General features: G+C 43.5%; 1 protein-coding gene across 3 annotated transcripts in view; it reads right to left on the reverse strand.

Moving 5' to 3' along the window:
• Positions 1–4,823: 4,823 nt before the first annotated feature.
• DEUP1 (deuterosome assembly protein 1) overlaps positions 4,824–16,851 on the reverse strand; it is a 75,600-nt gene continuing 63,572 nt past the window's right edge. For all 3 annotated transcript variants that reach the window (XM_068264899.1, XM_068264900.1, XM_068264891.1), the window contains 3 exons: positions 9,516–9,700; positions 8,583–8,841; positions 4,824–5,846 (listed from right to left, as the gene is read on the reverse strand). In XM_068264899.1, coding sequence (XP_068121000.1) covers positions 5,667–5,846; positions 8,583–8,841; positions 9,516–9,700 — 624 coding nt within the window. In that variant the 3' untranslated portion in view covers positions 4,824–5,666. The remainder of the gene's footprint in view (positions 5,847–8,582; positions 8,842–9,515; positions 9,701–16,851) is intronic.

The raw sequence follows: 16,851 nt of genomic DNA on the forward strand, positions 1-16,851 counted from the left end.
CTGTGTTAATATAGAGGAGGAGAGGTTGATGATGGCATTCATCGCCGCTGGCTCCGGGTGACCCTGCGCTCCGGCGTTGATCTTAAATTTATGATTATTGATCATATCCCCAAACCGAGAAGGGGAGGGGATCGAATATTGATGCTAAAAAAACGTGAGGTATTATGGATTGATAGGCTGGGTAGTCTGTATCCAGGAGGCCTTAATCGCGATTTTGACCTCCATCTTTTTTTATAACATTTCAGGTTTGGAATCTGTGAAATAACTAACATATTCTTCGGGTCTGGATAAGACATTATTCTACACAACGTTACCTGTGATCAGATAAGTGGATCATGTATTATGGACTGCCATATATGTATTTACAACCCATTGATTTTTCTTGCGTTGTTTACTTCCTGGTTGGGAGAACATGTGATGTGATGATGTCATTTCCTAGCAGGTATAAAAGTGATCATGTGATATGTATTCATTAGCATTGATAAAGGCTGTGGTCAGCCGAAACGTTTGCTGCTTGCTGCTGTTGTAAGCTTTATTATTTTGCTCAATAAACTGAGCTTGTGTGCTGCAATTCTCTGGACTTTTTGTTGTACCTCAGGGGAACTGGGCATCCCTAATTGCGTGCACACCACCAAGAGAGTGTTGATTTGCCTGTGGAGCTGCTACCCTCCTTTTGGACTGCATATTACTGCCCTTGGATAGCGTGCTCACCTGGACGTATGGATCCTGCTTCTAATGTCCCTATCAGTGGCACCTTCTCATACACACAGGAGGAGGCTACAAAGATTGTTACCGAGGTCTCGGGATCTAGAGACTTCCTGGTCCATAAGACACCCAGCGTCAACACAAGAGCCTGGGAGAAACTGCTTAAGAAACAACTGACATTGGAGTTGCATTGCGTGACCCTTGCTGAGTATCACAGGGTCCGCCATATACCACGTGGACTGAGGGTGAGGTTATCCCCTACATTGTTTGCGGACTCTGATGAGTTTAAAACTCTATTTGCACAAATTCTGAATAAGTGCTCATTCGATTTAATCACGCTAACCATTGCACATATCCAGAAGGAATTACCTATACTCCGCGCTCGTGCAGCTGACATAGAGGAGGAGTTGCGTAAAACTCTGTCAGCGGAAGAGTTTGCATCCGTAAAGGAGAAGTTGGACAAAACTATAAGTGACTTGCGGGGCGTATTGCAGGAACGCAAGCGCACAAAATTTGAAAGAGACGAGGAGGATTACAGACGTAACGAGGTCTACCATTGGAACAGAAGTGGTGGGCGGAGCTGGCGTGTGCAACGCAGTGAACGCCCGACGTCATCCTCGTCAGTACCTACTTCCGGCTCTTCGTCTCCTTCCGGCCCCCGTTTTTTAGGACGGGAACAGCGTCAACACCTACGCCGCCGCCAAAAGCAAAGGCTCACAGACACCGGGCCGGCAAGAAACACCGCCGCTACCGCTTCAGTAACGGATCCCCGCCAAGACCCGCCGGAGCGCAGGGTCACCCGGAGCCAGCGGCGATGAATGCCATCATCAACCTCTCCTCCTCTATATTAACACAGGATGAGGTATGTGTCTTAAATAAAGGCCTTGGCTTTTCACCTAAAGCTACTATGGACACTTTTGTCCTTAAACAAGATATGTATAGATTATACAGACAAATTAGGTTAAAGGCACATTTTTTTCTTCGCCCTGGGGTTATCAGATCAGCACATTCCATGACATTAAATTCCAGCAGGTTCAATTTATTTGCTAAGAGTCGGTTTGTACCACCTACTACATATTCGGGTGTTGAGGCTTTCATCTCCAAAGTGTCTAAAGACATTGAACGCTTGATACAGTCTCCTTGTAAGGACTTTACAAGCCAGAATCTCAGTACTGGGGAACGTAAAGCCTTATGTGACTTAAGCAAACGTAAGGACATCGTTTTGAAACCTGCTGATAAGGGCGGGGCCCTGGTAGTGATGGACATGATAGATTATGAGAAGGAAATTTATTCCCAATTGTCTAATCAGTATGTGTACAAAAAACTACCAGGTAACCCCGCCCCACACTTGAAAACTGCATTGAAATGTATTTTGGATGAGGCTGTCAGAAAAAGTGTTATTGCTAAAGATCTAAGTGATTATTTGTTTGTACAAAATCCTGTAACTCCTGTTCTTTATACCTTGCCCAAAGTCCACAAAAATCCTATTACACCACCTGGACGTCCGATTGTGGCTGGGATCGGATCAGTTTTTGCTCCCTCAGCCACATTTTTGGATAAAATTCTTTCTCCCTTAGTCAGACAGACCCAATCGTATTTACGAGATACTACCGACTTTTTGAACAGGATATCCAGGGTCAATCTTGAAACCACAGATGACATTTGGTTAGTTGGATGGGATGTCTCATCTTTATACACGTCAATCCCACAAAACGAGGGGATTGCGGCGAGTATGAACTTGATACGACAAAGTGATCATTATAATAGCCAGGAAATGGAGTTCATGGAAACGTTATTTCATTTTGTGGTGGACAACAATTACTTTATGTACAAAGAGGAATTTTTTCTTCAACAACGGGGCACTGCGATGGGATCCAATGTCGCTCCATCCTTCGCAGGTGCGTTTATGCACGATTTTGAGTCTAAATACGTCTATCCTCATGTAGCGTTCGCCAGACATTGTTGCGTCTGGTGGCGCTACATAGACGATATCTTTGCGATATGGCGGGGCGACATTGGATCCCTCATGTCCTTTCATTCTGAACTTAACAACTTCCATCCTAATATTGGGTTTGAAATTGTCCATGACAAAATTGAAATCCACTTCTTGGATACTACTATTCGGAGACAGGGATGTTCCCTGTCTTCTAATTTGTACCAGAAACCGACTGACCGTAATCAGCTTCTTCGCTTTGGGAGCTATCACCCACCCGCTGTCTTTCGCTCTGTGGCCAGGAGCCAGCTGATGCGGGTAAATAGGATAGTCTCTGATGAGACACAGGCTGCACAGGCTAGACAGCGGATGTGTGAGAGGCTCTCAGAGCGTGGATATCCGGATTCTTTATTACAGGAGGAGTTGCAAAGAGTCATGGAGCCCGACTCCTCTTCCAATGACCAAAAATGTACCCAACCACGTCTTCCATTTGTGTGCCAGTTTCATGGTTTTTCCCATAAGGTCTTTGCGAGCGTGAGGCGACATTGGCACATGCTTGCGGACGCCTATCCGGAAATACCGGAATTTGCTTTGCCCCCTATTCCTGCATATAGGAGAAACGAGACTGTGGGTACACGCTTGGTCCATGCAGACATGGGTCCTGTCCCTAAGAGCCTATCTACCTTTTTGGGTCCAATACGAGTGGGAAGTTTCCCTTGCTTATCTTGTAGCGAGTGCCGCCATGTCATAAAAGGCTCAACATTTGGTGATGGGTTCAATATCAGGTTTCACTTAACCTGCCAGAGCTCCTATGTTGTGTACTTGTTGCGATGCCCCTGTGGATTAAACTACATAGGGGAAACAACCCAGCGGGTAAGAGATCGCATTGCACAGCATAGGAGCTCTGTCAGGAATGTCGGTTCTGACTTACCTGTGGCTCGCCATTGTAGGGAATTTGGTCATAAAGACGTTGATCTTAAATTTATGATTATTGATCATATCCCCAAACCGAGAAGGGGAGGGGATCGAATATTGATGCTAAAAAAACGTGAGGTATTATGGATTGATAGGCTGGGTAGTCTGTATCCAGGAGGCCTTAATCGCGATTTTGACCTCCATCTTTTTTTATAACATTTCAGGTTTGGAATCTGTGAAATAACTAACATATTCTTCGGGTCTGGATAAGACATTATTCTACACAACGTTACCTGTGATCAGATAAGTGGATCATGTATTATGGACTGCCATATATGTATTTACAACCCATTGATTTTTCTTGCGTTGTTTACTTCCTGGTTGGGAGAACATGTGATGTGATGATGTCATTTCCTAGCAGGTATAAAAGTGATCATGTGATATGTATTCATTAGCATTGATAAAGGCTGTGGTCAGCCGAAACGTTTGCTGCTTGCTGCTGTTGTAAGCTTTATTATTTTGCTCAATAAACTGAGCTTGTGTGCTGCAATTCTCTGGACTTTTTGTTGTACCTCAGGGGAACTGGGCATCCCTAATTGCGTGCACACCACCAAGAGAGTGTTGATTTGCCTGTGCAGCTGCTACCCTCCTTTTGGACTGTATATATATATATATATATATATATATATATATATACACATACAATACAATAGATAGCCTTACAATCACGTATGCATTAGAAATCTTAAAATAACAGTAATATTTAAAGCGATATTTTAGTAACTATAATCAACGCATTATAATTGTAAAAACAAAGTTAATACCAAAAACGATGCATTTCTAATACAATCAGGTTGAGAAACGTTATTTAAGCATTATACATATGAAAACGAATTTTAAATGATAAAAGAAGTGTAAACGAAATTTTAGTTGTTATAGGTTTGTAAGCGTAATTTTAAAACGAAAAAACTAGTTAAAACTCATATAAGCGAAATTTACAAACGAAAAAATAAGTATAATACAAAGTCAAAACGAACTTGTAAACGATATTTGTTATAAACGTTATCCTGTAAACGAAAACTAAATTTGTCTTGTTGGGGGCATCATGATTGCTGAATTTGTCTTGTTGGGGGTCACATGATTGCTAACTGCGAGACTATGGGAAAAGCTGAATCATCATATGAGACAATAACATTAAACCTACTTTTTTAGCTTTTTAAAACGGAAAATAAAACTGGGAGGTTCTAAAAAAAAATACATTTTTCAAGAGTAGGATGGATGAAACTGTTTATCTTCAAAGCTTATTTTCAACTTGGATTTTCCATAATGTTCATGTATGAGTTAAAACGTTTGTATGTAGTTTAAATTGCTGTTGCCACTTTGCGATAAAGTGACTTTTGGGTTGCAGTTTGGGCACTCGGCCTCCAAAAGGTTCGCCACCACTGTCCTAATCAAATGTCCCATTGTCCTAATGTAAATTTGTCTCCACCTGTGGCCACACCCACATTCTGGTCTATGGCCACACCCATTTTTCGGCGCGGCGCACAACGGAACCCTCATGTTTTTTGGTGCGCGCCACACAGCTTCACCGAAATCTTGAATTGCATGTTGTGGGAATCTGCTGTAAATTGCATTGCATTTTGTGGAAAGTGCTGCCAATTTAATTGTCCTTTAACTGCATTTTTTTCCTGGAGGGGGGGGGGGGGGGAATTCTGTGGCTCTAGCAAATACCTTCGGGCCCTCCACCATGGGGTCTGAAAAAAAAAATGGCCCTCCATGCCCGTGAAGTTGGACAGCACTGGGTTATAGCATTGCAATACCAGTGCGGACGGGAATGGCGTCTGAGTGCACATGCTGGAAATATGAAATCTATACTCTGGCAGGGATAAGCCGACATCAACAGGGCGTAGATTTCAACTACTCTGGTCCGCAAGTGGTTCATAAGATGCTAATGATTTTGAGTTTACACAAATTTTATGCAGCTTAGACTTGTTCTTTACGTGTCAGTATAATAAAGAATCCTGAAGCATATTTTAACTTTTAGAAATGTGGCCTGTTGCAGTTCCATGAGGGTTTCCATTGGTTTCATCACATTTACTCTCCTGCATGTCTCTCATGAAGACATTATATATCTGCTGTAGTCATGTGCTGTATATTTGGTCACTGTGTGCTCAGATTGCCGCTGGAGTTCCTCAATATGAGAATTCAGAGTCCTCTCGAAGTCCCCAGCCCTCCTGTCCTCGTCCTGCAGGAATCGTTCTGCTGCAGATAAGAAGGATTCGTTTCCGCCCAGCTGCAGGAGGAGAAGACATTTTAATTGCTGCAGATTTAACCACAAATTGTACATTTCTTGATAAGACCATAGTCCATTCTGTTCAGCTCTGTACATTTAAAAGATTAATAGGAAACATTAGACCAGCTCGCTTAAAGGGTACCTGTAATCAGTATAGGAAAAAAAAAGTTAGATACTTACCTCAGAGATTTCCCTGATCTTCCTTTGCCCCTCCTGTGCTGTGATGCTCTAAAGCAGTGTTTCTCAACATTTCACGGGTATGTACCCCTTTTGAAAGCCTGTGCTGGCTAAGTACCCCCTGATATGGTAAAGAATATCTCAAGTACCCCTTGATGCAGATACACTTAATAGTAATACTTGATAATTGTTTCTAAACCGTTTCCAAGCATTTGCTATTGTTTTTAATTAGCTGAAATACTAGTTTGGCTGTTTATATAGGATTTATTATTTTCTGAAACCATACTTTTATTAAACTTAATTAAATGCATCAAGCCCAAGTACCCCCTGGACCCATCAGAAGTACCCCCTGGGGTACACGTACCACATGTTGAGAACCTAGGCTCTAAAGAATCCTCAACAGTAAATTAAATCTTCGACATTAAAGATGAAAATTGCTTGAAGCCACGTTTTCTTCCACGCAGGCCATGAAGTGGATCCCAGCCAGCAGTGTGGTGGTCGTGGACATCAGGGAAGCCTCTGGATTATCCAAAGGCTTCCTCCCCTGTACTGAGGTAAGTAACTTTTTTCCCTTCAACGGCCAATTTATTTAGAGGCTTGCAAGTGTTCCAGGTAGGGACAGTCGTAATCAGCCAACTTCGCTACGCTGGAACTATGCGTAGTTCTACGCAATTACGCTACGCCAAACTACGGCTTCGAAATCAGAAACTTCGCTACGTTTGCATTTCGTAGACCTCGCGTTAAAATACGGTCGCTTATGCCCTTGTGCGGAAAAATTTCCGCAATAATCTGCTAAATATGCGCATGGGTGAACTAATATATGCATACATTCCACCTTCCAATGCGGAATTGTATACGTATAGAAGGGCAATAATATTTCTACGCATGCGCAATGATCCCTATAGACGCAGCTACTACTCGCGTAGTTGACTTCGTAATACATACATTAACTACGCGTAGCGGGCGAAGCTTCAAATGGTGGTACTATGACTACGCAGAAATACGTACGCGATGTTTTTAAACTTCGTCTATGAACTATGATGCGTAGTTGCGAACTACGACACGTAGATTCGCAGTGGCGTAGTTTACGAGCAACCCTGGTTCCAGGCCAATTTTAGAACTTTTTTTTTTCATTAGTCACATTTCAATACTACTAATTTGTACAGCTGTAATGTGTATTTATGGCCACTTGACACTAGGAGGCAGTGTGAGACAACAACAGTTTTTATAGCCTCTGTTAGCAGAGAAACATCAAAACATTCCAAGAATTTACAGCACAACGAGTTCTGCCGACTGAGGTCAAAAGCAGTACACTTACCTCAAACAAGATAATTCCTTTGAAACGGTTAATGAGTGAATTGTCACAGGTGTGCTTTCACTTGTTGCTCTATGCATATAAAACACACCCACTGTACGATGTTCCTGACTGACTAGCAGAAGTCCTGTGGAGGGCAGCACTTGTGTACAAGTCATGGTTAACGATGGCCAATGTGATGTTAAAGGATACCTCAACTGCCATGTGACATGATGAGATAGACATGTGTATATACAGTGCCTAGCACACAAATAACTATGCTGTGTTCCTTATTTTCTTTCTCTGTCTGAAAGAGTTAAATATCAGGTATGTAAGTGGCTGACTCAGTCCTGACTCAGACAGGAAGTGACTACAGTGTGACCCTCCCTGATAAGAAATTCCAACTATAAAACACTTTCCTAGCAGAAAATGGCTTCTGAGAGCAAGAAAGAGATAAAAAGAGGAATTTCTTATCAGTGAGGGTCGTACTGTAGTCACTTCCTGTCTGAGTCAGGACTGAGTCAGCCACTTACATACCTGATATCTCACTCTTTCAGACAGAGAATGAAAAAAAAGGAACACAGCATAGTTATTTGTGTGCTAGGCACTGTACATACACATGTCTATCTCATCATGTCACATGTCACTTCGGGTATCCTTTAAGAATTCCTGCATGCAAATTTTATGCAACTTAGATTTTGGCCAATCAAAACTGGTAGGAAGTACATTTGATTGGACCAATTCGAAGCTGCACACGATTTACATGAAAGGTAATTATTCGCATCTAGTTTCCCAACTTTATTAGGCCAGGTTCACATTAGACTTGAAAAAAACATTCCATTCCTGGATCCGAATAGATCCAATGTAAACCTATATATCCGGTCACATCCGTCCGTTCAAACGGATCAGTTCCGCACGATCCGCTGAACGGACTGCAAGATTCCTGCTGTGCCAATTTTTCCCAGACCGCTGAGCCCAGTGGAGCAGAAACGGAAGCTGAAGCGCTGCATTGGGGGCAATGAGAAAACGGAATGTTTCTTCACACTAGAAGCAGTGAAAGGGAAACGGAGTGCAAACGAATCCAATCGACCGGTGATCAGATCCGCTTTCACGCATCCTTTTGCCACTTCAATGCAAGTGTGAACAACCGGGCCTTACTGAGTAACTTCTTCACTTCTCAGTAAAGGAGATTCCTGGGCATTTTATACATATTATAATGCACAATCCAGAACCAGTGATGCATTGAATTATATATTAAAACTTACAGATGCAGAAATGTCATGAGTACCAAGGAGCAGGAAGTTCATCTCTGGGAACTGGCGGCCATTTTGTGACTGACACAACTCGCTCTTTATTTTAGGCAAGATGGCGTCCAGACAGCTCTGGTCTATCAAGAGGCTCTGCGATGGAGTATCCCATCCAGTGTGATACGGATCCAACTGGTGTGCGCTCAGCCATGTGTCACCATTACATGTGGAATCTGGAGGCAGCTGTTTCAGCCTGCTATAGAGGCCTTCTTCAGATCTGAAATACATTATTAATATGATACTATTATACAGGTATTGGAATTGTCCTAATTACCCAATCTTATCAAATATTCGCTGAAGAGATGCAACGTTTTCTGTGTGTCCCATGAAGATGGCCTTGGAAGCTCTTAACCACTTGAGGATCGCGGTGTTAAACCCCGCTAGTGACCAGGCCATTTTCTCCTAATTGGGCCACTGCAGCTTTAAGGGCTCACTGCAGGGCCGTCCAACTGAGCACACAAGTGATTCCCCCTCCCCCTTTTCTCCCCACCAACAGAGCTTTCTGTTGGTAGGGTCTGATTGCTCCCCCAATGTTTATTATTTTTTTTTTTTACAAATATTTTGCTTTTTAAAAAAAATAAAATAATGTATTTTTTATCAATTTTCCCACCCTCCGTCCCCCAGTCAGCCTATCACAGCTCCCCCAGGAGCCATCCCTCCCACAGGGGTCCCTCCCTAACCACTCACCAGTCACCCGCATCCCGGAAGCTGCCCAGAAGGCTTGTTTCTGCTATAGTTCAGACACTACTGCAGCCAAATAGATCAGCAGGGTTGGCAACTGGTATTGTTTAGAAGGAAAATAAATATTCTTCTCACTTCAGTTGTCCTTTAAGCACAAACAGAGATTTGCTATAATAAGAAACCAAAATATTAAATGGTCATTGCGGTCACCTTTGTTGGTTTGCTTGGCTTTGTGGTCCGTAGGCCTCACTTGACCAAGGGGAAGATATCATCCTCTCTGGCAGCTCATCCAGCCTCTCCTGGCCTCCGGTCCTGCACTTTACTGGCTCCTCCTCTTCCACTGAGGACACACTGCACAAGCCCGGTACACCACATTCCTCTGCACAATGCGACGCCTACAAAATACAGATATAATGCGCTACAATGTCACACAGTGCATCAGATGTAATCCATCATTATCTTGTACTGTGAACTGTTGTACTGTTTATATTGTATTGTTACACCTTGTAATCTATTGAGTCATCTGAGCATGGCTGCAGCCCTCCCCCCCCCCCCCCCCCAAAAAAAAGGGAGAGGAATGCGGTGCTCTCAAAAAGGATCAGACGTGCCACTGGACCATCCAGAGCAGGGCAGTTTCTAGGCTAAATTACACCCAGGACGAAGGTGTAAAAATTGCATCCCCCCACCCCATGGACTCGAGAACGTTCTCTGCGATGCAGTATTTAGCCCTGCCAGAAAAGGTATCCAGTTATAGGTGCCCCCATTATAGGTAGCCAGGTATAGGTTTCCCCAGTATAGGTAGCCAGGTATAGGTGCCCCCACTATAGGTAGCCAGGTATAGGTGCCCCCACTATAGGTAGCTAGGTATAGGTTTCCCCAGTATAGGTAGCCAGGTATAGGTGCCCCCACTATAGGTAGCTAGGTCATAGGTACCCCCACTATAGTTAGCCAGGTATAGGTGCCCCCAGTATAGGTCAGTCAGGTATAGGTGCCCCCAGTATAGTTTATCTAGGTATAGGTGCCTCCAGTATAGGTTAGCCAGGTATAAGTGCCCCTAATATAGGTTAGCCAGGGATAGGTGTCCCCAGTATAAGTAGCCAGGTAAAGGTACCCCCAGTATAGATAATGGAGGGGGGAGCCACGGGCACACTGGGGCTCCCTCCTGCATCACTGTGCCCTGGGCGGACACTCGCCTCGCCGACCCTAGAAATTGGGATTATCCAGAGGCTTCTGATGTCAGATATAGTCCCAGGGGTGTGGAGCTGGAGTTGAGGAGTCGGAGCAATTTTTGGATACCTGACGTCGGAGTTGGTGGTTTCATAAACTGAAGAGTCGAAATTAGAGTTGGATGGTTTTTGTAGCGAATTCATAGCCCTGCCTAGTCCAACATAGGATTGGAAAGGGTTAATGCTCCCGTTGCCTTCTAAATTTCCTCCCTCTTCTCTATTTTAATTCATCCCACTGCACCCTTTAAAGTGCAACACACAAGTGTAAAGATTGCGCCAAAAGCCTCAGTACTGAAATTGTGGCTACACAGTAGGTATGATCCATGAGATGCAAATATTTCCGAGGTTATGCAGGATTATGTAAATTTGTGTGCAACTTCCTTCAGCTTGAGAATGGACCTACCAATTTAAACCTTGGTGGGACGATTGGTCCATTTTCAAGCTGCATAAATTTACTTACATATTTACATAATCCTGTATAAACTTGGAAATATTTGCATCTCATTGATCATCCCAACTACACAGATCATCACAAGTCGTACTCCTGTGGTACTACCTATTAGTTAAGCCGCTATTTGTAACGTGAGAGATGCAGACGCTACGAGAGTAGCCGACACGCCCACAGCAGCTGAAGACCTGCCGTGGAATCTGCTGAACACTGCAAATCTATTTTCACTCACCAACACACAGATACACTCCAATATGAGGCAGATAGAAAGCCTTCTCTTGATTATGATTGACAAATACACTTTTGAGACTTATCATAAGGAAAACAGGTGTCCTGAGAGATAACATACAAATAAAGTTCTGTGCAGTTTGAGCAGACAGTACACAAAATGGAAGACAGCCTAGAGATAGCAGTTGCTTCAAACTCTCTCACTTCAGCCAAGTATCTTTTCGGTTTTGAAACACTTGATGCTTTAGAGATCACAAAATTGCTTTGTCCCCGGCTTTCTTCCCAAGTATAGTTTTATTAGCAGTAAAATCGCAAAGCCATGAAAACGATTTGCCGTCCACGGAAATGCCGTCCACTCACAACAAAGATGAAAGCTGCCAAACCCGCACCTGCCACAGGCTCTGCTGGAGACGCGAATGGTCAGCCGAACAAGCGGTTTTCTCAAGAAGCGCCTGACGTGCCGCGATTTATCACTGTCTGTCAGTTTTTATAGCCGCATAAATAAAAGTGATACTTTGTAGGCTTTCCAGCTACCTCACAGAACCATGAATGTGAAGACACATGACAGAGATGAGAAGACGGATGGGGCGGGGTGGTGGGGAGTCTCTCGCCATGTTAGCAATGGGCATCAAAGCTTTCATACATTCACAAAGCACTGCGCAGGGATAGTCTACGGAGGCGGATGAACGTGGCCCAACTGCAGCTGGACGGTTTTCTAACTTAATTGACAGCTCTGCACTCCTGTGAGCTGGCGATGGTCAGTGAGGAAATAAACGTGAGGCAGCAGAGCAGGAAGAAAACTCCATGAGGTGGCAAGAAGATCAAAGCCGACACCTATACACACGGCAATGACCTCTTTCCTCAGAACTCTGTAGCAGTATCAATTTCTACAAAGAAAAATAGATTTAAAGGACACCTGAAGTGTGAGAGATGATCTTTCATGCATCAGCAGTGTCTTAATCACACACCCGAAACAAGCATGCAGCACGTGTAAGCAGACTTCAGCCAGAAACATCAAATCTGCATGCTTGTTTAGGATCTATAGCTAAATGTGTAAGAGACACAGGATCAGAAGGACTGACAGGCAACTGGTATTGTTTAACCTCCTTGGCGGTATGGACGAGCTCAGCTCGTCCGAAACCGCCGCAGGGCACCGCTCAGGCCCTGGTGGGCCGATTTTCATATATTTTTTTTTTTAAACACGCAGTTAGCACTTTGCTAGCTGCGTGTTGGGGACGATCGCCGCCGATGCGCCGCTACCCGCGCCTAACAGGAAATGACATAGGTGTCTCCCAAAAGATAATAAGACGATGTACAAGAGACATGATTGTGTAAAAAAAAGCTCTTCTCAGCATTTATTTACATTTGAGCAATAAGTGTCCCGTCCAAAATTATTCATACCCTTCACAAGCTGTCACAGTCTGTGGGAAAATCCAAAGTTCTATACCATTCCAAATAGTCCAAGCTGTTCTAAAGCATCCTAATTAACCTTATTAATTGGGAACAGTTTTAATCAACTCAACAGGTGAAAAACAGCAGCTCTCTGCAGTTGGTTTGTGGACAGTCATGGTTAAGACAAAGGAGCTCAGTGAGGACCTGGGGCTGCGCATTGTGGCTGCTCACAAGTCAGGAAGCGGCTACAAGGCCATTTCTAAATGTTTTCAAGTACCAGTGGCTACAGTGCAAAGTATTATTAAAAAAAATACAGGTTGTTTCGCACTGTGGAAAATCTCAGAGGACCAAAGAGGAAACCAAAAGTGACACCTGTGCTGGCCAGGAGGATAGTGAGAGAGGAGAAAAAGAATCCAAGGATCACCACCAAGGCCATCCTGGTTAATCTGGGGTCTGCTGTTGGCAGTGTAAAAGCTACAATCCAATGGACACTGCACACTGCTGGGTTCCACGGATGTAAACCAAGGAGGACGCCACTTCTCCAGATAAGACACACAAAAGCTCGCTGGGCCTTTGCAAATGCTCATCTGGACAAAGAAGACTTCTGGTCTTCTGTGTTATGGTCAGATGAAACAAAAATTGAATTGTTTGCTCATAATGATGTTTCCTTCATTTGGTATAAAAAAGGAGAAGCCTTCAACCCAAAGAACACCATCCCCACTGTCAAACATGGTGGTGGGAACCTAATGCTTTGGGGGTGTTTTTCAGCCAATGGACTAGGGAACCTAATTACAGAAAACGGCGCCATGAAAAAAGAGCAATACATGAGGATCCTCAATGACATCAGGCAGTCTGCAGAAAAACTTGGCCTTTGGCACCAGTGGACATTTCAGCATGACAATGACCCAAAACACACAGCAAAAGTGGTGAATAAATGGTTAGCAGACAACGACATTAACATTTTGGAGTGGCCCAGTAAGAGCCCTGACATGAATCCAATTAAGAATCTGTGGAGGGAGCTAAAAATCGGGGTGATGGCAAGAAGAGCATGGCAACCTGAACGGTGTGGAGCTCATTGCTAAAGATGAATGGGCAAAAATACATGTGGAGACGTGCAAAAAGCTGGTCTGCAATTATAGGAAGCATTTGATTGATTGCTGTAATAGCTAAGATTGTATCATTTGAAAAAATAAAAAGCCAAAGAAACATTATGTAGTAGTATTTCCTTGCACTTAGAAGAGTCACGTATGTATACTGAAACGTGGATCACCTGTAGGGGACCACAAATCGTGCAGATGGAGAGGGAACCCCGATTTTACTCATGTTAAACAGTCACTTTCTGGATTGGATGGCAGGGGATGCAAACCTCCACCAAAGCTGGATAGAGAACAGCAAAAAAACACGACAGAAATGCAGAGGAACGAATGCAATCCGAATCAGGCTGGGAAATGCTGGGAAACGCTGCCTATACTTTCAATTCTGCCATCCAAATAGTACAGATTTCTGCAGCATGCACCGAATCCTTAGCCGTAAATGGCACAGCAAAAGGTGGCCACACACCGTTCAGTTACATTTTTTTTCAATTCAAGATTTACAATCAATTTTTTTTTTATTGATTGTAACATTTGAAAAATCTGACCAATGTACCACACATACTGTATGTTCAATTTTTCCCCAATTATGAAAAAAAAATTATTGAAAAGTCTGACAATTTTATAATGTAGAGACGCAAGACATTTTTTCAATCTACCACACACCATGCAATCTTTTCTCGCGATTGTGGGAAAAACAAACAAACAAACAAACAAAAAAAAACAACAACAGGAAATCCGATCGGAGTTGTCACTTGGAAAAAAAAAACAAAACAAAAAAACCTTGTTGTTATCGAATTGCTGTAAAATTGGATAATTTTACCGTGTGTGGCCACCTTAACTAGTTCACCGATAAGTGTTTTTTCCCCTTTTGGACTAGAGCAATTTTCACATTTCAGCGCCCTTTGATTCGCCAATAACTTTATCATTAGACAAGACAAATAACATTTATATCGCGCTTTTCTCCTGGCAGAGTCAAAGCGCCAGAGCAGCAGCCACTAGGGCGCGCTCTATAGGCAGTAGCAGTGTTAGGGAGACTTGCCTAAGGTCTCCTACTGAATAGATGCTGGCTTACTGAACAGGCAGAGCCGAGATTCGAACCCTGGTCTCCTGTGTCAGAGGCAGAGCCCTTAACCATTACACCTTCCAGCCACCACCATTACTTATCACAAAGAAATGACCTATATCGTGTTTTTCTTTTTTCGACACAAATTAGACTTTCTTTGGGTAGTACATTTTGCTAAGAATAATTTTCTTCTCAGTTTTCGGCTATTATAGTTTTAAAATAAAACCCATACATTATATTTGCTTATTTGTCCCAAGGTCCGATTATATTCGCTTATTTGTTACAAGGTTTAAAATATGTCCCTCTCACAATGTATGGTGACGATAATTTATTTGGAAATAAAAGGTGTATTATTTCAGTTTTGCATCAGTCACTAATTACAAGCCCTTATTTGCAATAATAACTAATATACCCCCATGACATACATATTAAAAAAGTCCCTAAGGTAAATATTTATGTATTTATTTTTAAATGTCACTTTTGTACAGGTGTTTTATTTTGGTAACTATGGGAAGGAAGGTAAGGGGTTAATTAATACTCTGTTCCCATTTACTGATTAGTGTACTATCAGGCGGCGACGAGAACGTGTGCAGGAGTGCACACAGTGGGTGTTTACAGCGCAGTACGCAGGGGAGGACTGGCCAGGGGGGAAGGGGGGAGATTTCCCCCCAGGCTGTCTCTCATTTAATGATTTAGGGCTGGTACAGTGACTGGTCCATTCATGTTTCATGTTTTTGTATAACAATGTGAACCACTAGGCTGGCCGAAGAAAGTAAACGCCCAATTACAGAGCAATTAGAGGGCAGGCAAGCTGGTAAATATACACAGCATGATGCAGAGCAGAGGCTTGCCTGCAGGATCCCTGGGAAAAAAGGGTCTGGTAAAGGAAAGGGGGGGGGGGGGGGAGTAATCAGAGATGGAAGAGGGGCATATCTAAGGGATTAGTAGAGAAGGTGGTGAAGGGGAGGACATAAATGTGTGTGTGTGGGGGGTGAGCCTTGGGGAAATAATGTGGCCATACATCTCTCAACTTGATGGCCATCCACTAACTGTTTTGATAATTATTATCGAATCAGATGAAAATCCGTGCCACCACAAGCATGCCCAATTGAAGATTTGACTGATTTCGGGTGGAAATTGGTTGAATGTATCAATCTGAGATGCTGGGAAATCTCTGGGCCAAGTGGTCAATCGAGTGCAATAATCACAAACGATGAACGCGACGGAAACCCTGGCCGGTGTAACCCAAAATGTACTCTGTGCCACCCAATGCGTGTGCATTTATACTTTACCAGTTATGCTGTCGCTTTGAATGTCCTTGCTGAAATTCCCATGTGACTTCTGGCAAATAGCACATTGGGCACGTGTGTGCTGTCATTTGGGCTTGGGCTGCCGTGAAAATGAGCCTCTAGTTTGTGTTTTCCCTCTAGGCCGAAAGGTCCCAGTCCTCCCCTTGCAGTACGTATATCTATGCCCCTGGTACTTTAGATAAGAGTTTCCCAACCCTGTCCTCAAGTCCCACCAACAGTACGTTGCAGAAAACTACAAATGTGCACAGGTGAGGTAATTAGTGTCTCAGCAGAGCTGATTAACTACCTCTGTGGATTTCTACAGAACATGCACTGTTGCTGGGCCTTGAGGACAGGGTTGGGGAACACTGCTTTTAGATGAAGTCCTGCGGGGCGTAGACATACTGCCTCTGGATCATAAACTAGCTAAGCGATCTGGATGCGCGCTTGTAGCACTTCAAGTACTGGCATGAGTCCCGCAAGACAGCCCCAGGACCACTCCACGCCAATTGTAGTGAAGTGCTAGGGGCGGGGCTTGCAGGAGATCACACGCGGCGATGCACGTACATCTCCTCATGAATGACGGCGCTCCGCTCCGCCATCAGTCTCCCAGCAGCGATCGCCGTCTATTTACTATGGCAGCACTGTGCCCCTGGGTGGCACTACAGCGGTCTGCTGTCATAGGCTGAAGCCAATAACAGCCGATCAGGCTGATTAGCTGGCGGAGAAAGGGGGATTACAAAAATAATAAAAAAAAAAAAAAAAAAAGTTTTTTTTATGTAAAAAAAATAAATAGAATATTTCTT

The sequence above is a fragment of the Hyperolius riggenbachi genome, chromosome 2, assembly GCF_040937935.1.
Source record: "Hyperolius riggenbachi isolate aHypRig1 chromosome 2, aHypRig1.pri, whole genome shotgun sequence".
NCBI classification, from domain to species: domain Eukaryota; kingdom Metazoa; phylum Chordata; class Amphibia; order Anura; family Hyperoliidae; genus Hyperolius; species Hyperolius riggenbachi.